The sequence below is a fragment of the Callithrix jacchus genome, chromosome 1 (assembly GCF_049354715.1).
Source record: "Callithrix jacchus isolate 240 chromosome 1, calJac240_pri, whole genome shotgun sequence".
Lineage (NCBI taxonomy): Eukaryota > Metazoa > Chordata > Mammalia > Primates > Cebidae > Callithrix > Callithrix jacchus.
Genome location: NC_133502.1, coordinates 122,049,216 through 122,072,158, shown reverse-complemented (window position 1 = coordinate 122,072,158; position 22,943 = coordinate 122,049,216). Strand labels below are relative to the sequence as shown.

At 38.4% G+C, this 22,943-nt stretch overlaps 1 protein-coding gene across 5 annotated transcripts in view; it reads left to right on the top strand.

The window, feature by feature from the left end:
* The window catches only part of PSIP1 (PC4 and SRSF1 interacting protein 1), a 48,160-nt gene that overhangs the window by 4,998 nt on the left and 20,219 nt on the right, over positions 1–22,943 (top strand). For all 5 annotated transcript variants that reach the window (XM_002742942.7, XM_017973684.4, XM_008997204.5 and 2 more), the window contains exons 4-6: positions 17,235–17,373; positions 19,956–20,060; positions 21,065–21,127. In XM_002742942.7, the coding sequence (XP_002742988.1) occupies positions 17,235–17,373; positions 19,956–20,060; positions 21,065–21,127 (307 nt within the window). The remainder of the gene's footprint in view (positions 1–17,234; positions 17,374–19,955; positions 20,061–21,064; positions 21,128–22,943) is intronic.

The following is a 22,943-nucleotide window of genomic DNA, read 5'->3' as shown; positions in this document are numbered from 1 at the left end:
GGCTAATTTTTCCATTTTTAGTAGAGATGGGGTTTCACCATGTTGGCCAGGCTGGTCTCAAACTCTTGACCTCGTGATCTGCCTACCTCGGCCTACCAAAGTGCTGGGGTTACAGGCATGAGCCACCACCCCTGGTCGTAGCTTTATTTTTTATTGGAATAGGTGTTTCCTTAACCAAAAAAGGAAAGTAGAAATTCTCTCAGCAATAAGAATGACTGATGGATGAAAATATATAAGGAAAGTTTTAATAAGTCATCTAATATTCCTATGCAGTCAAGTAAGTGCTTTTAATAAGAACTACCTTATTTTTGGTTTTATGATATCAGATACACAAATTGTATATTGTGGGAAAGGTGAGAAGTCGTCTAGATAGTTCCCTCCGTATGTTTGTATTGTCCCTAAAGCTCTACTGCCCCTGGTGGTTATGTGGCCAGAGAACTGATTTGGAGAAGCAAATTTTTCAAAAATTGCAGCTCAGCATTGAAGTATGTTACTGCCAACTGCATGGGATCACTCTGGAGGCTATCATTAATTTCCCAAAGAATATTCCTACATACCTATGATTTAATGGCCTTACAAATGCTATGTAAGGAGGTTGATTTTTAGATTTGAAGTTTGGAGTCTGTCATAATTTTGGTAGTCTGGTTTACCTGGGATGAGAAGAAACAAAACTACTGCTATTCTGATTAGAATTATGTATTCTAAGACTGGCTACAATGGGAATATTTGGTTTAATTTGCTTAGCTACTGTGTACACTTTCACACAATTTCTTTAATAGCTTTATTAAGATGGAATTTTTATATAAAAAAGTTCACTTGCTTGAAGTATATTTACTTTTAGTATATTTACTCTCATACCTGTTGGAGATCACTTTCCCCTCTCCAACCCTAAACAACCACTAGTCTACTGTTTATTATAGACTTAGCAGTTCTGGACATTTTATTTTAATGGTATCATACAATATTCTGTAATTAGTTTTTTAAAAAAATACAACTTTGGATCCAGAATTGGTTTGGACTTCATCATAATTAGAGTTAGTTTCAAGTGTATGTATGTATAACAATAGAATTTTTAAGAAGTGGTAAATTTCTGATTCCATGGGATACTCTACCATTTAAAGAAACTCTTCATCACGAGGTCAACAGATCGAGACCATCCTGGTCAACATGGTGAAACCCCGTCTCTACTAAAAATACGAAAAAAAATTAGCTGGGCATGTAATCCCAGCTACTCAGGAGGCTGAGGCAGGAGAATTGCCTGAACCCAGGAGGTGGAGGTTGCGGTGAGCCGAGATTGCGCCGTTGCACTCCAGCCTGGGTAACAAGAGTGAAACTCCGTCTCAAAAAAAAAAAAGAAACTCTTCAGTAAATTTAATAGAGGAAAAAGATAAGTTTTAGTGGAAAATTGTGCAGTGTATATTAGAGTAGGGCTTTTCAAAGTGTGTTGCCAGGTCTAGCAGCACTAGCATCTCATGGGAACTTTATAGTTAAAATGTAAGTTTGGGGCTGGGTGTGGCAAATCAGAGCTACACCTGTAATCCCAACACTTTGGGAGGCTGAGGTAGGAGGGTCGGTTGAGTTTGGGAGTTGGAGATTAGCCTGTGCAACATGGTGAAACTGCATGTCTACAAAAAATGCAAAAATAAACAGTTTGTGGTGCCACACGCATATGGTCCCAGCTACTCAGGAGGCTGAGGTGGATCCATCACCTGAGTCAAGGAAGCAAAGGTTCCAGTGAACCAAGATCTCACCACTGCAGACCCCGTCTCAAAAAAAAAAAAAAAAAAAAAAAAAGGGCAAGTTCTTAGGCCTTTCTCTAGACATAGTGAATCAAGCTGTGAGTGTGGAGCCTGAAAATCTGTTTTAACGAGCTTTCCAGATGATTCTGATTTATGTTGAAGTTTGGAAATGATGTAGTAATGTCAATGGACATTCCTTAGCATTTTTCAGTTTTATATAAGCTTAAAATTCTTTAATTCTGATTTTTTTCTGAAATGGAACAGATTTTATACTTCTATATATCCTTATAGTCTTACAGTCCATTCTTATATTACTATTTTAAATTTAAAAGAGGAATGATTATCCCTGCCCCAGCATTTAAAAGGACTTTCATATTATAAATATATGTACACTTTAAACCAAAATAAACTATACCAAGTAGCTAACCTTAACCGTTATTTGGTTAAGGTAATAAGGTGGTTAATGAAGATAATGAGTTACTACTAATATTTAAGAAATTAGGATATGTTCAAGGAATTCAAATGTATTTAACTTTAAAATTAAGCTAATGATACTAAATTTTCATTTCAAAATGCACTTAATTTTTGCCTTAGTGTTATATGAGTGTACCATTTACCTTTGGAAAAACAGTGCTGCCCCATATGTATGTTAGTCTGGTGGTGACACTTTTTTTGTACTTAAGATTAGTTTTTGGAAACTACGTCTCTCATGATCTTTTTTTCCCCTCAAAATTTGTAAGGGTAGTTATTTGAAATTTTTTTTTTTTTTTTTTGAGACAAGGTCTCATTCTGTAGCCCAGGATGGAGTGCAGTGGTTATCATAGTTGACGGCAGCCTTAAACTCCTGGGCCCAGGTGATCCTCCCATCTCAACTTCCCAAGTAGCTGGGACTACAGTAGCTAGCTAATTTTTGTATTTTTTTTTTCTAAGAGATGGGGTCTTGCTACATTTCCCAGGCTGGTCCCCCGAGCCTGGTTTCAAGTGATCTTCCTCCTTAGCCTCCCCCAGTTTATTTATTTATTTTTTTTTTGAGAGGGAGTCTTGTTCTGTCACCCAGGTTGGAGTGCAGTGGCGCAATCTCAGCTCATTGCAACCTCCATCTCCCAGATTCAAGTGATTCTCCCACCTCAGCCTCCCAAGTAGCTGGGATTACAGGCACCCGTCACCACACCCAGCTGATTTTTGTGTTTTTAGTAGAGTTGGGGTTTCACCATGTTGACCAGGCTAGTCTCGAACTTCTGACCTCAAGTGAGCCACCTGCTTTGTCCTCCCAAAGTACTGGGATTACAGGTCTGAGCCACCATGCACAGCTTATTTGAACTTTTTAATTTGGATTTTGCATAAATAGTTTAGTCTCATAGCCAGGAGTTAGGGAGATGGGATTAGAAGAAAATATAAGAAGAAAGAGGTATTTGAAAAACTGTACTCATTCATAACTGATTTATAGATTAAAATTTTTAACTTTTGAATTTAGAGCAGAATTCTTTCATAACTGCATTCTTTTCCTGGCCTACAAACATCTGATTTTACTTAGGACATTCATAGTAAGTGTTCAGCAATCAAGTTTTGAATATTAGACAGTGACCCCTAACTGGGACTATATAATAGGTATCTTAAACCTAACATATTCAAACAGATTTTTAGTAAGTGGGAATGACATGGACTCAATTCTTGCTGAAGCTAAGTCTTCCTATTATCCTTGATTACATATTACAGTTTTTTTCCTTCCTTTCCACATCTAGTCAGTCAGCAAATCTTGTTCTTTTCCTTTCAAATACATTTGGATCTGTCCGCTTTTGGCAATCTTTGTTATAATTCGAGTCCATGCATAATAACTCCTGTAAATAATGTCCTAAGCTGGGCACACTGGGACATGCCCACTGGGACAGCCTTCCAGTTACCCAGGAGGCTGAGGCAGGAGGATCCCTTGAGGCCAGAAGTTCAGATCTGTCTTGCAACATAGTAGGACCCTGTCTTGGGAAAAAATTAAAAGTAATACCCTTACTCTATGTGGGTTTCAGTTTCCACTCTTCGTAAGCAGTTGGCCCACTGTATCTGTGGGTTCTGTATCCGTGGAGTTAACCTGCCACAGATCGAAGATACTTGGGGGAAAAAGATACATAGTTATGTCTGTACTGAATATATATATATAGATATTTTTCTTTCTTACTATTAATGCAATATAACAACTGTTTATGTAGCAGTTACATTGTTTTAGGTACTATGAGTGATCTAGAGATGATATTAAAGCATCGATGGAAGACAGTTTTTTCATGGGTGATTGGGGGGATGGTTTTGGGATGAAGAATGTGCCACCTCAGATCAGCAAGCATTACTTAGATTCTTACAAGGAGCACTCAGCCTAGATCCCTCATATGTATAGTTCACAATAGGGTTCGTGCTTCTCTGAGGATCTAATGCTGCCACTGATCTGACAGGAGGCAGAGCTCAGGTGGTAATGCTCACCTCCTGCTGTGTGCCCTGGTTCCTAACAGGGACGGGTACTGGTCCTTGTTGGCCCAGGGGTTGGGACTCCTGATGTAAAGTATATGGAAGGTTGTGCATAGTGTGTATATCTCCTATGCTGTTTTATATAAGGGACTTAAACGTGTGAATTTTGGTGTCTGCAGGGAGCGGGGAAGGATAATTCATGGATACAGAGGTACAACTGTCTAGTCAAAGAGATCTTTATATCCCAATCAGGTCATGTCATTTCATTGAAAACCTTTAGTGACTCCCTATTTTAACATTAGCAGTGGATCAAAACCAAAAACTACCTACAAATGCTATTTATAAAACCCTATATGAACTAGCCCATCCTTACCTCTCTGGCCTCATTACATTTTTCACTGATTTTTTCTGTTGTACAAATAAGCCGCATCTTGTCTCAGGTCTTTTGTTTTCCCTTTGCGAAGGGAAGGTTGTGCCTTCGGATAATTGAAGTCATTTAGATCTTAGCTCAAATCCTCCATTTTGTGTTTATTTTCCCCATTGCAACAATGACTAAGAATTTTTTCTTTTTTTTTTTTTTCACCCACACTCAAAGAGCTGGATCAGCAGGGACCTTGTCTATCTTGTCATCATTAACTTAAGTGCCTGGCACTTAGCAGCTGTTAAATAAATATTTGGTGATTGAAAGCTTTGTGCACTAGATAAAGTCATTTGTTGATTATGCATTTGCTGTCCATTAGCCAGCGTTTATGTAGAGTTTAAGACAACTAGATCAGAAGTTTGTTTTTGAATCCTGACTGCCATTTACCTGCTATATAACCTTGGGCAGGTTACTTATATTTGTGTTTTTTTTTTTTTTCTCGTTTGTAAAGTGGGGATAATGTTATCTTGCCTCAGAATTTTGGGATGCAAACAAGACATGACATGAAAAGTGCTTAGAACAATGCTTGGCATGTATTAAACACTAAATAAATGCCCACTATTTAAAATGTTCAGCCTTGGCAAACTTATTTCATTTTGGGAACAAGACTTCTGGGAATTTACCCATTTTTCCATGACTTCTGCTGGTATTTATTAAATTGAAATGCAGCCCAGTGTGAGTTTTGCTGATTAATTACCTTTGCTAATTCAGGGAATATTCTTACCTAGCTCTATATCTTTAAAGTCTAGAAAATTTAAATAAAGATATTTTGCTGTTTTTTCTTCCTTACTGCTCTTAATTGTCTTAATGCAAAGAAGTTGGGTGCTCAGTTTTAGGAACTTTAAATATACATCACAGGCTGTTTTAAAACCTGTCTAATTTATAGTTTTAGGAGTGAAGATCAATATGGAGGTACTGACAATGGTCACAAGAAGAAAATAAAGGAATAAATAATAGGATAGGCTTTTTTTCTTCTACAGTAGTTTTATACAAGTTTCATAGCTACATGTATTGCTGTGGGACTTGTATGATTTCTCTTAAATTTTACACCAAATAATGAGATGAGCTGTTAATTCATCTCTTTATACCAGCAACTTCATGGCACATAGTAAGTACATGCATATTCAGTTGTCTGTTGAGTCATTTTTCTATTACAGAATATTACATGCTATTATAAAATATAAAACTGTGTTTCATATTTTGTGATTTATTAATGCAGAAATGAAGCAGCAAGTTAGAATCAATATATTGTTAAAAATGGGATCTTTCTGTTTAGTAATATTACTTGGCAACAGTTATGTGAGTTTTGAGCTTCATATATTTGGCTCTGATCGGATTTCCTATTTTGTGTACGCAACATGTTTCTCTTCCCTTTTTGTTTTGAGGCAGTCTCTCACTCTGTTGCCCAGGCTGGAGTGCAGTGGCGTTATCTCGGCTCAGTATAATCTCCACCTCCCGAATTCAAGCAGTTATCTTGCCTCAGCCTCCTGGTAGCTGGGATTACAGGCATGCACCACTATGCCTGGCTATTTTTTATGTTTTTAATAGAGACAGGGTTTCACCATGTTGGCCAAGCTGGTCTTGAACTCCTGGGTTCAAGTGATCCTTTCCCCTCAGCCTCCCAGAATGCTGGGATTATAGGTGTGAACCATCATGCCTGGCCTGTGACTTCTTTTAAAAGAAGAGTTCTAGATGTTTAACACCTGAGTTTTTATTTGTGTTCTTGTGGTTATCATATTGTTCACAAAAAGTGAATGAAGAGAAATAATTGCTTTTCTCTCTCTGTGTATGTGTATATGTGTGTATTTTTTTTTCTTTTGAGACGGAGCTTCACTCTGTCGCCCAGACTGGAGTGCAGTGGCGCCGTCTCAGCTCACTGCAACCTCTGCCTCCCTGGTTCAAGCAATTCTCCTGTCTCAGCCTCCCAAGTAGCTGGGATTACAGGTGCATGTCGCCACACCTGGCTAATTTTTTTCTATTTTTAGTAGACATGGGGTTTCACCGCATTAGCCAGGATGATCTTGATCTCCTGACATTGTGATGCACCTGCCTCAGCCTTCCAAAGTGCTGAGATTACAGGCATGAGCCACCGTGTCTGGGCTGTATATATATTGCTAGGAAAATTGGGATGCACATGTTTACACTTAGGGCTTCAAAGTGTGTGCCATCAAAGAAACACATTGTAGGACTTGAGCTGCCTCAATATTATAAAACTAGTATTGAATGCAGTTAATTATTTGCTGTTTTCTTAGGATGTTTTACATTATTCTTGACTCTAACATGCTTTGACATTGGTATTTGAGGTCTGTATTCATATATATAGAGAAATAGCATCAATATTTTATTAGGATATGTTTCAAAGACTGTATTACAGTGGTTAAAGCCCAATACCTCTTTAAGGAACACTTCAAATTGAGGCTCTGCTGTTTTAATAGGTAGATGACCTTGCGTCAGGCTTTTAGAATTTCAATTTTCTAATCCTTAAAATGAGGATTTTGGTGATCCCTCAGTTTCCTTTTAGCTCTGGAATTTGGTGGATAAGTTACCTTGAATATGTATCTTTTCATTGTTAAAAATTTTAAAAACAATGTAAAAGGAAGCAAATCATATTCCTAAGTTTTAGAAACAACCCCTAAACTTGGTAATATTTTGATGTATTTTTTTCAAACTTGTCTATGCATATTTTTAAGGAGTTTCTGTCATATATAGTTATGCCTGCTTTTGTGCATTTGGGTGTATTAAGCATTTGGTATGTTATTTTAAAATGAAATGCTGAAGAATGAATCAGTCAGACCTAACTATTAACATTTTGATATATTTTCTTTCAGACTGACTTACAATTTTTTGGTATTTGCGATTATGTGTAATTATATCCTGCTTTTACTTAGCGTATTAAGCATTTTAAAAATACATAATTTTAAAGTGGAATGCTTTGAAGAATGAATCAGAACCACAGCTGCATAAGGTTGTACCCTTGGGAACTAGTATAGTGATGTCTGTCAAAAAACTAAACTAGTCCCTGTTCACCAAACCTGTAGGACTGTGTGCCCAAGGAAGATTTTCTTTTTTTCCATCTACTGTCATTTTCGAATGTCATTAAGAGCTCATCAGTCTTGAGCATATCGTTGACCTACTTGCTTTTTTTTTCTTTTTTTTGAAACAGTCTCCATCACCCAGGCTGGAATGCAGCACGATCTTGGCTCACTGCAACCTCTGCCTCCTGGGTTCAAGTGATTCTTCTGCCTCAGCCTTCCTAGTGGCTGGGATTACAGGCACACACCACCATGACTGGCTAATTTTTCTATTTTTAGTACAGATGGGGTTTTCCCATGTTGACCAGGCTGGGACCTCAGGTGATACGCTTTTCTTGGCCTCCCAAAGTGCTGGGGCTGGGATTCCAGGTGTGAGCCACCAGGCCCAACCTGACTCACTCACTTTTTTTTTTTTGAGATGGAGTTTCGTTCTTGTTACCCAGGCTGAAGTGCAATGGCGCGATCTCGGCTCACTGCAACCTCCGCCTCCTGGGTTCAGACAATTCTGCCTCAGCCTCCTGAGTAGCTGGGATTACAGGCACATGCCACCATGCCCAGCTAATTTTTTGTATTTTTAGTAGTGGCGGGGTTTCACCATGTTGACCAGGATGGTCTCGATATCGTGACCTCGTGATCCACCCGCCTCGGCCTCCCAAAGTGCTGGGATTACAGGCTTAAGCCACTGCGATAGGTGCAGAGATTGAGTAATATGTTTATTAAAGCAGCATGATTTTATAATAGAAAACTTGATATAAAAAATGGCCCAACAATAGGTTTAGCTATTCAGTGAAATATTGTATAGGTGTTGAGTAATTGTTGACCTAAAAAGATAATCATTTTAGTTTGAAGAGGTCTGCTTTCGAGTAAGTTTGTATGATATACATTGAAATGACATAGTTATATATGTATGTATACAAATAAGTGGGGTGAAAACAGATTTAGTTGGTGAAATTATGGACTAGTTTTCTTTGATAGGCTATGTTGTCAAAAGATTTTAACAGCTTTATTGAAATACAATTAGTTTCTCCAAAAAGAAACCATGTATCCATTAGCATTTACTTGCCATTTCTACCCAATCTTCTTTCCTGCCTTGGCCTAGGTAGCAACTAACCTACTTTCCTATTCTGTGTATTTCATATAAATGGAATCAGCCGGGCGTGGTGGCTCACACCTGTAATCCCAGCGCTTTGGGAGGCTGAGGCAGATCGTGAGGTCAGGAGTTCGAGACCAGCCTGGATAACATGGTGAAACCTCATCTCTGCTAAAATTAGCTGGGCATGGTGGCATGTCTGTAATCCTGCTACTCAGGAGGCTGAAGCAGGAGAATCACTTGAACTCAGGAAATAGAGGTTGCAGTGAGCTGAGATCACACCATTGCACTCCATCCTGGGTGACAGAGCAAGACTCTGTCTCAAAAAAAAAAAAAAATAGAATCATAGAATATGTGGTCTTTAGTGGCTGGCTTTTCTCACTTAGGTTGGTGTTTTCTAGGTTAATCCATGCTCTAGCCTGATGTGATATTTATTCATCACTTGATAGACTAAATTAGAGTTACTTCTACTTTTGGCTATCAAGAATAATGCTGGTGAAAATTTGTGTCCAAGTTTTTGTGTGAACATAAGTTTTCATTTCTCTAGGAGTGAAATTCCTGGGTTAGATGGTAACTTTATGTTTAATATTTTGAGAAACTGTCAGACTTTCCAAATCAGCTGCATCGTTTTACATTCCCACCAGCAGTTGTATGAAGGTTCCAATTTCTTTACATCCTTGCCAACACTTACTTGTCATTTTATTGTAGCTCTCTGAGTGGGGGGTGAGGGTAGTATCTTGTGATTTTTTAATTTACATTTCCCTGATAATGATGTTGAATTATATGAACTAAAAAATAATATGTGGGAATTAAAAAATCTTCTGTACCTAATGTGAATTTATATTTGTAAAGGTCTTTTCATTTGGAAGGACATAATTATTTAATTTTTGGTATGTTAAGATATGTTAATTTGGTGACTCATAATCCTAGCACTTTGGGAGGCTAAGGCGGGTGGATCATGAGGTCAGGAGTTCGAAACCAGCCTGGCCAACATGATAAAACCCCATCAGTACTAAAGATACAGAAAATTAGCTGCACATGGTGGCAGACGCCTGTCATCCCAGCTACTTGGGAGGCTGAGGCAGGAGAATTACTTGAACCTGGGAGGTGGAGGTTGCAGTGAGCTGAGATCGTGCCATCGCACTCCAGCCTGGGCGACAGGGCGAGACTCTGCCTTTAAAAAAAGATATGTGAATTTATATATGACATCATTTGAACCATAATGGTTAATAATGAAAGGTACAACTTGTAAATTTGAATCTGGGAGTAGGAGCAAGGGGTGAATTTTTTTTAAAAAATATACTTAGCAGGGGGCCGGGCTTGGTGGCTTATCCCTGTAATCCAAGCACTTTGGAGGCCAAGGCGGGCGGATCACCTGATGTCGGGAGTTCAAGACCAGCCTGACCAACATGGTGAAACCCTGTCTTAAAAAATAATATAAATAAATAAATAAATAAAACATACTTAGCAAAATTAAGAGTAAAATCCAATTGTAATGAAAAGGTACATGTAAAATGAGGTGATGTGAATAAAACTAAATATAAACATTACATGTTGTGAATGAATATAATTTTACTAAGACTCGCCAACTGTATTAATAAATGACTTTGCTATGTCTTATTTTGTGAGACAAAGCTCAAACAAAACAAGACTAAGTAATGATGTCACAAAGAAAGCAGGAATGGCAATATTGCTGTCTGTTAAAAGGGGAATTTAAACTCAAAGCTTGAAGAGGAGAAAAGGATATATATAGGCAGTCCTTAGCTTTACACAATTCCTGTAGGCACAAATTTCAGTTACCATGAATTAGCTAAATAGCAGTCCCCTAACAACATGGTTAAAATTTTACCTACCCTTTCATATTAAATGTAATTGCATAAACTACAAAATTTGTGGCTAGTCTTTCAACTACCAATTAAGATGTAAATTACAGATGCATATAATGTCACTTTCAGAGTTTCTTTTTTTTTTTTTTTGAGATGGAGTTTCGTTCTTGTTACCCAGGCTGGAGTGCAATGGCATGTTCTCGGCTCACCGCAACCTCTGTCTCCTGGATTCAAGCAATTCTGCCTCAGCCTCCCGAGTATCTGGGACTACAGGCGTGCGCCACCATGCCCAGCTAATTTTTGTATTTTTATTAGAGACGGGGTTTCACAATGTTGACCAGATGGTCTCGATCTCTTGACCTTGTGATCCACCCATCTCGGCCTCCCAAGGTGCTGGGATTATAGGCGTGAGCCACGGCACCCCGGCCACTTTCAAAGTTTCTTGGTGATTGGTCACTGTATCAGTTTCTGAAAATCGTGCACAGCCAGTGGGATGTATACTTGGCTTCTGTCTCCTAATGATACACTCGTGTTACAGTTTACCAAAATAAACGATGAAATTGATCAACAAAGATGAAAGTGTAACAAAAATTATAATAATGCTAGAAGGGAAATTTGAATTTAATATAAATATAATTATAGAATAAATAGCTTACCTTGTAAGCTATTTATATATATGGTGTTTAATATATATTAGTGTCTCTCCAACTCTAAACCATTTATATTGGTTTGCAGTTGGAGAGACACTAATTGTCCAGCCAGAGGAACTTAGTGAAGGCAAGCTTATCAACATAAGTGAAAAAGGTAGTTGTATTGGAAAAGATGAAGATATCTTATTAATAGAAGTGACACCAATGAAAAACACTTGAGGATATTTCACAACGTTGAAAGCATGAAGGATAAAATACTGAAATCTGATCCAAACTTAGGAGTATGACAGTTTGCCAAGGCATAGAAGATAGGCTCATTCCATGTCATAATTAATATCAGAAGAAGGCAAACATGTTCAAATTATTCTTGATGGTTTTTTATTTTTTATTTATTTTTATTTTTTACAAAGAAGTGATACACTTTAATCTCAGGGTTCCTAATATTTTAAGTTACAGTGTGCTAAGTAAGTATTGGTTTTACTATTTCATTTCCTTATATATTTATAACTGTCAGTAATAGACTGCTCAATATTTTGACAATTTTTAAAGGTCACAGAACAGTGGTAACTTTTCCCATTGATTATTAAGATTGCCTTGCATGGTCATTTTTAAGAACTGCTTCTTTTGAGGTAAAGAAAAGTAATTCATGTAAAAATATGTAACCTTTATGCAGTAACTTTGTGGTAAATAGTCTTCATTGGCTTTTAGACTTAGAGCCATACCTCTGAAAATCCACATTTGAGGTTTTAAAACATTTTCCTATAATTAAGTCTTTGTAAGGTCTTTTCCTACTCCTGAAGTCCTGGTGACCCCAATTTTGAGCCCTTTGGGGATTTTAAATTGTAAATGAGGGTGCCTAGGATCCAACTTTTTCAGTCTTCTTTTTAGCTTCCAAATTTTATTTTTGTCTTGTTTAGCCTTATGAGTTTATACTTTTAAATTAATCTCTTTACTGTTGTTTTTATGGTTTTTCAGGAGGGAGAATTTTGTGTTGAATTGGTTTGTTCTGACTAGAAATATATTTTCATGGAGGTTTAACTTAAGTCATTTACTTAGAATTTGAAACCTATTAAGAGGAATGTGTATTGTTACAGCTAAATTAGTTACTTTTTCTAATTTGAGATTGTGGTCAGTAATTAATGATGTCTAGTAAAATCTTCAATTTTTTGATGAAATGAGATTATTTCAGTTTAACTCCAAAGTAAATTTGGTAAATTATTGGTTTGTCTTACCGTAGCATAATAATATTACTTTGAAAATGAGATGTGCAGTTAAAATACATGGAGACAGTGAACATTACAGAATTTAAATAAAGCTTTTATATGCCCTGATTATATTTAAATGGTAAAAAATTCTAACTAGAATATTAACTATACTCATGAGTTCTCTAATTCTTTTTTTTTTTTTTTTTTGAGACGGAGTTTCACTCTTGTGACCCAGGCTGGAGGAGTGCAATGGTGCGATCTCGGCTCACTGCAACCTCCACCTCCTGGGTTCAAGCAATTCTCCTGCCTCAGCCTCCTGAGTAGCTGGGACAGGCTGCGCCACCATGCCCAGCTAAATTTTGTATTTTCAGTAGAGACGGGGTTTCACCATGTTGACCAGGATGGTCTTGATCTCTTGACCTAGTGATCCACCCACCTCAGCCTCCCAAAGTGCTGGGATTGTAGGCGTGAGCCTCTGCGCCCGGCCTAGTTCTCTAATTCTTAAAGAATTTTAGCAGATAAGGAAGTTGTGATATATATGTAATGATAGTCATAATTTTAAAATTTAATACATTTTAGAGGAAATAAGTATCCATTTTCCCGTTGCTTTGGGGAATATATCAGCTATTGTAGTAAAATTATCAACATACTTATGTCTAGCTTTGTAGAACCGACAGGCTTCTACATGACTCACTGATGTGGGGAGATGTACAGGATATATCCTGGATAATTTATCTAAATATATGTGTACAGATGGTCCCTGAACTACTAATATGGTTTGGCCCTGTGTCCCCACAAAATTGCACCTCAAATTATAGTAGTCACCAACAGGACCAGGTGGAGGTAATTGAATGATGGAGGCTATTTCCCCCATGCTGTTGTGATAGTGAGTCTCATGAGATTTGATGGTTTCATAAGTGTCTGGCATTTCCCCTGCTTGCACACATTCTTTATCCTGCAGCCCTGTGAAGAGGTACCTTCTACCATGATTGTAAGTTTCCTGAGGCCTTCCTACCCATGCAGAACTTTGAGTCAACTAAACCTTTTTTTTTTTTTTTTTTGAGACGGAGTTTAGCTCTCTTGTTACTCAGGCTCGAGTGCAATGGCATGATCTTGGCTCACTGCAACCTCCCCCTTCCTGGGTTCAGGCAATTCTCTTGCCTCAGCCTCCTGAGTAGCTGGGATTACAGGCATGCGCCACCATGCCCAGCTAATTTTTTGTATTTTTAGTAGAGATTGGGTTTCACCATGTTGACCAGGATGGTCTCGATCTGTTGACCTTGTGATCCACCCGCCTCGGCCTCCCAAAGTGCCTAAACCTCTTTTCTTTATAAATTATCCAGTCTCTGATATTTATAGCAATGAGAGAACCAACTAACATGGTAAATTGGTACTAGAAGTGGAGTGCTGCTGTAAAGATAACTGAAAATGTGGAAGCAACTTTGGAACTGGGTAACAGGCAGAGGTTGGAACAGTTTGAAGGGCTCACAGGAGGACAGGAAAATGTGGGAAAGTTGAGAACTTGTTAGAGACTTGTTGAATGGCTTTGACCCAAATGTTGATAGTGATACAAACAATGAAGTCCAGGCTGAGGTGGTCTCATATGGAGATGAGAAACTTGTTGGGAACTGGATTAAAGATCACTCTTGCTATGTTTTTGCAGAGAGACTGTTGGCTTTTTGCTCCTGCCCTAGAGATCTGTGGAACTCTGAACTTGAGAGAGCGGATTTAGGGGATCTGGCAGAAGAAATTTCTAAGCAGCAAGGCATTTAAGAAGTGACAGAGCATAAAAGTTTGGAAAATTTGCAGCCTGACGATGCAGTAGAAAACCCATTTTCTGGGGAGAAATTCAAGCTGGCTGCCAAATGATAATCACCAAGACAATGGGGAAAATGCCTTCAGGGCATGTCAGAGACCTTTGCAGCAGCCCCTCCCATCATAGGCCCAGAGGCATAGGAAGGAAAAATGGTTTCTTGGGCTGGGTCCAGGGCACCTCCCCTGCTGTGTGCAGCCTTGGGAATTGGTGCCCTGTGTCCCAGTTGCTCCAGCCTTGGCTCAAAGGGGTCAAGGTACAGCTGAGGCCGTTGCTTCAGAGGGTGCAAGCCCCAAGCCTTGGCAGCTTCCACATTGTGTTGGGTTTGTGGGTATGCAGAAGACAAGAATAGAGGTTTGGGAACTTCTGCCCAGATTTCAGAGGACCTATGGAAATGCCTTGATTTCCAGGTAGAAGTCTGCGGCAGGGACGAAGACTTCATGGAGAACCTCTGCTAGGACAGTGTGGAAGGGTAATGTGAGCTTGGATCCCTGACACAGAGTATCCACTGGCATACTACCTAGTAGAACTGTGAGAAGAGGGCCACCATCCTCTAGACCCCAGAATGGTAGATCCACTGACAGCTCACCATGTACCTGGAAAAGCTGCAGACATTCAACACCAGCCTGAGTTGGAGTGGTGGTACCATACAAAGCCACACGGGCAGAGCTTCTTAAGACTCTGGGAGTCCACCTCTTGCATTTGCTTGACCTGGATGTGAGACATGGAGTCAAAGGAGATCATTTTGGAACTTGACTGTCCTATTAGATTTCAGACTTGCATGGGGGCCTGCAGCCAGCTCCTTTGTTTTAGGTAGTTTCTCCCATTTGGAACGGAGTATTTAGCCAGTGCCTGTATCACCACTGTATCTAGGAAGTAACTAACTTGCTTTTGATTTTAGAGACTCCTAGGTGGAAGGGACTTGCCTTGTCTCAGATGAGACTTTGGCCTTGGACTTTTGGGTTAATGCTGGAATGAGTTAAGACTTTGGGGGACTGTTAGAAGGGCATGATTGTGTTTTGAAATGTGAGGACATGAGATTTGAGAGGGGCCAAGGGCAGAATGGTGGTTTGGCTCTGTGTCCTATCCCCAATCTTACCTTGAATTATAATAATCCCCATGTGTCAATGACGGGACCAGGTGGAAGTAATAGAAGGAGGTAGGTGGTTTCTTTTCCCCCATGCTTTTCTTGTGATAGAGAGTTCCATGAGATTTGATGGTTTTATAAGTGGCATTTCCCTTGCTTGCATGCATTCTCTCTCTTGTGGCCCTGTGAAGGGGTGCCTTCTGCCGTGATTCTAAGTTTCCTGGGGCCTTCCCAGCCATGTGGAACTGTGAATCAGTTAATCCTCTTTTCTTTGTAAATTACTCAGTCTCAAGTATTTCTTCATAGCTGCATGAGAATGGACTAACACACCTACAGTGGTTCAACTTAGATGTTTTTGACTTGATAGTGGGGTTTTCATAGTATTTAAATGCATTTTTGACTTGAGATATTTTAGATTTACAGTGGTTTATTGGGGCATATACCCTTAGTAAATTAAGAACTATCTGTGAATATATGTACACACACATGCAAACAGTTGAGACTCATTATTTGTGGATACCATGTTTGCAAATGTACCTACTCACTAAAATGTATTTGTAACCCCAAATCAGTAGTACTTGTTGTAGTGTCTTCCAGGTCATTTCACAAATATGCACTGAGTAGCAGAAACATTTGAATCTCTTGATACATACATTCTTAGCTGAGGTTGAACAAGGGAATGCTTGCCTTTTTTTTTCAGCACTCATACTGTAAGCAAGTATTTTTTTTGCAGTCTATTTATTGCCGTGGATTTTTGCAGTTTTGTGCTTTTGTTGGTCATTTTGCTATTTAAACTAGCCCCCAAGCATAGTGCTAAAGTGCTCTTTAGTGTTGCTAAGTGCAAGAAGGCTATAATGTGCTCTACAGAGAAAGTGCATGTTATATACACTGTTGGCTATGAGTTCAGTGTTAATGAGTTAGCAATCTGTATTAAATAAGGTGTCTTTAAACAGAAACATGCATAAAATGAATTTATGTATTGACTGGTTTATGTATTTCTCCTAAGAGGGAACAGTTTTTCCCCTAGGATCAACAGTTGAGTATTTGCTAATTCAGCTTTCACAGTGACTTTATAGAACATTACTACCACAGATAGCAAGAATTGATTGTACATACATACATACATGAATGAATGAATGAATGGGTTATAACATGTCTGATTCCCTCATTGAGTAAAATAAAATTCTTAACATATTAGTTGATTATTGTAAAAACATAACAGTTTCGTGAATTGTATAATATATCAAGTTATTTTGAAGTGAAACTATATTTGGGGAAGTTAAATATATTGATTAATGCGAATGTGTCAAACTTTGTGATTTATCATTGTTAAAGAACCCAAATTCACTGATTTAACCTTTTTTTTTTCTTTTGAGAGAGAGTCTCACTCTGTCACCAGCCTGGAGTGCAGGGACATGATCTCAGCTCACTGCAACCTCTGCCTCTCTCAGGTTCAAGCAGTTCTCCTGCCTCAGCCTCCCAAGTAGATGGGACTACAGGCATGTGCCACCACGCCCAGCCACTTTTTGTATTTTTAGTAGAGACAGGGTTACACCATGTTGGCCAGGCTGGTCTTGAACTCCTGACCTGAGGTGATCCACCCTCAGCCTCCCAAAGTGCTGGGATTACAGGCGTAAGTCACTGCACCCGGTGATTTAACCATGTTTAAGTGTACAGTTCAGCAGTATTAAGTACATTCACATTGTGGTTTTACTTAATAGGATTATGGATCTATTCAAATAGTTGCTTATTATTGAATTTAATACAAGTATTGTATTAAAGTTGCCCTTTAACTTATATAAGAATTGTAATGTGGTTTAGATTATGTATTTTTGATAATTGCATAATAGAGTATCTTATTTAATAACTTATGTATTTAATTGAGATTGTTTTGCACTCACATTCTCCCCCCCTTTTTAGTGCCTTTTTAGGACCAAAGGATATATTTCCTTACTCAGAAAATAAGGAAAAGTATGGCAAACCAAATAAAAGAAAAGGTTTTAATGAAGGTTTATGGGAGATAGATAACAATCCAAAAGTGAAATTTTCAAGTCAACAGGTAAGTCATATTACCTAAAATTTGGTATTATTTAACCCTGGGGCATAATCTAGCTGTAGAAAAATAAATTCTAAAAGCCTTGTGAATTTCATACTAGATTGTTATGTTCTTATTTGTGAGGTTGAACCTTGAACCTTTTATATCAAGACAAATGACTAAGATCATTACTTTATGTAGTTAAACAGATCTCAAAAACTGGGAACTTTTCAGTTATTTAGCTGCTCCTGATTGAGGGTTTATTTTATACATCATTGAATTTAAAGCTGTATGTACTCTTCTCCTAAATTTAGGTTTTGTATGTGTGCTTAAGTTTTCTTACTCTAATTTTTTTTTTTCCTTCGAGGTGGTGTTTTGCTCTTGTTGCCCAGGCTAGAGTGAGGTGGTTCTATCTCAGCTCACTGCAACCTCCACCTCCCAGGTTCAAGTGATTCTCTTGCCTCAGCCTCTCAAGTAGCTGGGTTACAGGTGCCCACCACCGGGCCAGGCTAATTTTTTGTATTTTTAGTAGAGACAGGGTTTCATCATATTGACCAGACTGGTCTCAAACTTTTTACTTGAGGTGATCCACCTGCCTCGGCCTCCCAAAGTACTGGGATTACAGGCGTGAGCCACCATGCCCAGCCTTTAATTTCTAAGTCGATAGAATTGTATTAGAATATGAACCTCATGGGTTAAATTAATATGTGATAAATATACTTACAGCACTATGCCAATTATATTTATTGGTGTCAACAGCAGCCTTATACCTTCTTTTCTGTGCTTTTGTTAATTTATATGTTATACTAAATTTTCATGGAGTGGTTTGCCTTGATCCAACTTGTATCATTTTTATCATACTACAGAAAGCACTGCTTCTCTTTTCCTCTGTACTGGTATTTATGTGATTTAGAAAAATTTTTTATATTGTTGATTGCATTCTTGAATTGTGCACATATTCCCAAATGGATGTTCCAGAACTCTTAAAAATTAAAATAAACAGATGGCTTTATAATAGAATCAGAGAGCTATGAGAGGAGGTCTTTATGAAGGTATTATTGGGACAGTTTCTCATTCATCAGTATATGTCCTCTTATTAAGACGTGAGGTCCAAAAACTGGGAAGAGTATGAGTAAACCTAAAGAAGAAGGAGGTAGCAACAAACTGGAAATTTGGCAGCTTTTACTCTTTTTTTTTTTTTTTTTTTTTTTTTTAAAAGACGGAGTCTCATTCTATGTCTCCCAAGCTAGAGTGCAGTGGTGTGATCTCAGCTCACTGCAACCTCTGCCCCTCAGGGTTCAAGCAATTCTCCTGCCTCAGCCTCCTTTGTAGCTTGGATTATAGGCGCCTGCCACCGTGTCTGGCTAATTTTTGTATTTTTAGTAGAGATGAGATTTCACCATCTTGGTCAGGCCAGTCTTGAACTCCTGACCTTGTGATTCTACTTTCCTCAGCCTCCCAAGGTGCTGGGATTACAGGTGTGAGCCACTGCACCCGGCCTGGCTTTTAACTTTAAACCTATAAATTTTATTTCTTCACCTGTGCCATGCTTTTTCTTACTTTGGAGAACTGTTGAGATACTATTCTATTTGGAACATTATGAATCTTTCATTGATGCTCCAAGGCCACATTAAATGATGATAAGTGACTTTATTACTTCCTAGTACTTACTTGTTAATGGATTCATTGAACCATATCATAGTTGTTTCTATACTTGTCTGTACCTGCTATAGACTATTATGTTGCCTCTGTGAACAAAAGGTTTATGTCCTCTGTGCCCAGCATGTACATGTGTGAGAAGAATAGATATTCACTAAAGATTTGTTGAATGGCTGCATGGTTTCTCATCATTATTGCCTTGACTGTGTAATGGGAGGACATCTGTCTAAAGAGAATTGTTTCCTGAAACTTAATGTCTTGGAATTTCTTTTCTATTTATTTATTTTTTTGGAAACAGTGTTGCTCTGTCACCTGGAGTGCAGTGGTATGATCTCGATTTTTGCTCACTGCCTCCTGGGTTTTAGTGATTCTCCTGCCTCAGCCTCCTGAGTAGCTAGGATTACAGGTGTCACCACCATCCCTGGCTAATTTTTGTATTTTTAAATAGAGGTGGGGTTTCACTATATTGGCCAGGTTGGTCTTGAATGCCTGACTTCAAGTGATCTGTCCACCTCAGCCTCCCAAAGTTCTGGGATTACAGGAGTGAGCCACCACACCTGGCTATGTTTTGTAATTTCTCTTGGATCATTTGTCCTGTGATTGCACCTTTATGGTCTTGTTCATCCTCCAAATTGCCAAGCCTTGTCACCATATAGTCTTGAATTTTTAAAAAAAATTTTTATTATTTGAGTCTGCGTTGCCCAGGCTGGAGTATAGTGGTGCAATCATGTTTGACTATAGCCTTGACCTCCTGGGCTCAGGCTGAGGAGGGAGGATCCCTTGAGTCCAAGAATTGAGGCTTCAGTATACCATGTTTCTGCCACACCTCCAGCCTGGGTGGTAGAGCGAGACCCTATCTCTAAATAAAGTAAAAGTAAACAAAAAATGGTATATATTGTTGGGGTAAAAACTTATTTTGTGAAATTAATAGAGTTGATTGCTCACAGGCAGCAACTAAACAATCAAATGCGTCATCTGATGTTGAAGTTGAAGAAAAAGAAACCAGTGTTTCAAAGGAAGATACCGACCATGAGGAAAAGGCCAGTAATGAGGTATGTTCTATTTCCCTTAACATTTTAAACCCATTTTGTTTCAAGGAAGAAATAATGAAATGAGTTGGCCATGGCTAAGTAGAAAGTAATCTTTTTTTTTTTGAGACGAAGTTTTGCTCTTGTTGCCCAGGCTGGAGTGCAATGGCACATTCTCGGCTCACTGTAACCTCCGCCTCCTGGGTTCAAACGATTCTCCTGTTTCAGTCTCCCAAGTAGCTGGGATTACAGGCATGTGCCACCAAGCCCGGCTAATATTTTTTGTATTTAGTAGAGACAGGGTTTCACCATGTTGGCCAGGATGGTCTCAATCTCTTGACCTCTCGTGATCCACCCGCCTTGGCCTCCCAAAGTGCTGGGATTACAGGCGTGAGCCACCGCACCCGGCAGTAATCTTTAAAGTACTTGAAAAGTGAATGAGAAAATATTTTAAGGCTTATTTCCTTGTGTAAATATTAAATACAGTATTGTTAAACAATTATGCATCTTTAAGGGTGGGTAGTGTTAAGGATAGGGTGGGTAGTGTTAAGGATAGTTTTTAAAGAGAAGTGTTGTGTAATGGCTGTACTGGAAAGAGCATGAGACTAAATTTTTTAAAACCTAGGTTGATTTCAAACTCTGTATGGTAATCTGTTAGTAAAGATTACTCATTTAGCCCTCCTAGGCCTCATGAAATGGTTGTTAGATGATCTTCAGAGTCCCAGCCATCCTTTAAAATTCACAACCCGAAAATTCAGAATTTAGTGTAGAAAAAGTAGTTTTATAAATTTAAATAGACTTCCTGGTATACTAGCAAGCTTGACTTTTATATTTGAACTGACAGTGGAAATGCATTTTTCTCACTCCATAATGTTAAAATATAATGTTTAGAATTTCAGAAGTCTACAGAGCAAAACAAATTTTCCCAGTGCTTTTAGTGAAACATGCTTGTGACTTTTAGTTTAAGAAGGTTTCTTTCATTCCTGGAGTAATTTATTCAGTATTCAGTTTTCTTTTTTCCTTTTTAGGATATGACTAAAGCAGTCGATATAACTACTCCAAAAGCTGCCAGAAGAGGGAGAAAGAGAAAGGTAATTTCACTGACTCACCAACCACAAGGATCTGAAAAGAATTTTTATTTTAGTTGGATTGAGGGAGAGTAGATATTATGAAACTTTAAATTTCACCTTTTATTCTAAACCTTTTAATTTTTATGGGTTATATTTTACTTGGCAAACTATCTGTTTCTTTTAGTGATACAGCACCCTTAAAATAACTTAAATGGTAAGGGAAATAAAATGCACCAGTTTTCATTCATTTTAATGACTGGTTCACGATTTCTCTAAAATGGATAGAAGTATAATCAAGGTTGTTGAGGATTAAATGATTTAACATACATAAAGTGTTTATGCTAAATCCTGGTACCTAAATACTACTAAGTGCTATATATAAGTGTTGTCTATTATTATGTTGTTATTGTTGCTTCACAACATTGTTGTGAGAAATGAGTGTAAGTAACAGTGCAGGATTAGGTACATGGTTTTAATTAATGTGAAATTTTCCTTACATATATGAAAGTTTGTTCACACCTTTTTCTCACCTATTTATGTCTCAAATTATTATTACACACCAAAGATACAAAGAAAACTAAGAGTTCAGTATCTCATGAGGAGGTACACTGAAAATAAATAATTACAGTGATTTTTTTATCTGCTGTGCAGTATGGGTGGGAGGTCATGTGATAACCTTATGATTTTAAAATACAGGCAGAATTTTGTCATGCAGATAAAGGAGCGGGGAAGGACACATGAAGCGATTTGAATAGCATATACAGACACATAGAGGACTTCCGTTTCAAGGATTTTGAGGGTTGTATTTCAGTATTAACAGACCATAAAGTTAGAAGAAAATGGGTCCCAAAAAAACCTGATGTTGTCATAAAGTCCTTGAAACTTAATAAAAGTGATGGGAAATTACTGAATTATTTTAAAATTTGGATGCCTCCTTTTAAACATTTTTTTAGGAGATGTGGTCTTGCTCTGTCACATAGGTTATATAGTACACTGGTGTGGTCACACCTAACTGCAGCCTCACACTTGTGGGCTCAAGGAATTCTCCTGTCTTACCTTCCCTAGTAGCTGGGACTATAGACTGATCTTGCTTTGTTGCTCAGGCTGGAGTGAAGTGGCCGGATCTTGGCTCACTGCAACCTCCACCTCCTGAGTTCAAACAGTTCTCCTGCCTCGGCCTCCCGAGTCACTGGGATTATAGGCATGCACCACCATGCTTGGCTGATTTTTTTATTTTTAGTAGAGGCAGGGTTTCACCATGTTGGCCAGGCTGGTCTCAAACTCCGGACCTCCGGTGATCTTCCCTGCTTCAGCCTCCTGAGTAGCTGGGATTACAGGCCTGAGCCACCGCACCTAGCCTAAATGTGTCAATTTTTAAAAAGCAGTGTGAAGGATGGGGATTGGATTGGGGCAGTGAGACCAGTTCACTGTAAAATTTGTTAAGAATTTTAGTACTGACTTTACTGGCCTTGGCATGGAATTGAGTCTTGAAGAAAGAAGACAAGGTCTTTGTTTCCTTTGAACTTACTTTTTCTGAGACAAAAAAATAAATATTTAAAATAGAGAGTTAATGTTTTGGCAACTTAGGCTACAAAAGGCCTTTCTAAGGAGGTGGCATGAGCCTGGAAAGACAAGGATCGTATAGCAGATATTTTAAGTGGTGTAGACAAGAGATGGGATTTAAGAGCTCTTTATGAGGTTAAGTTGATGGTTGATTAGAAGTGGATGGTAAAGGCGGGGGTATGGGGTGGTGGTGGGGCAAAATCTAAGGTGGCTCCAAGGTCTTGACTTGAATAGTTATTGTGAGTGCAGAGGATGTTGGTTTGGGATCACAGGC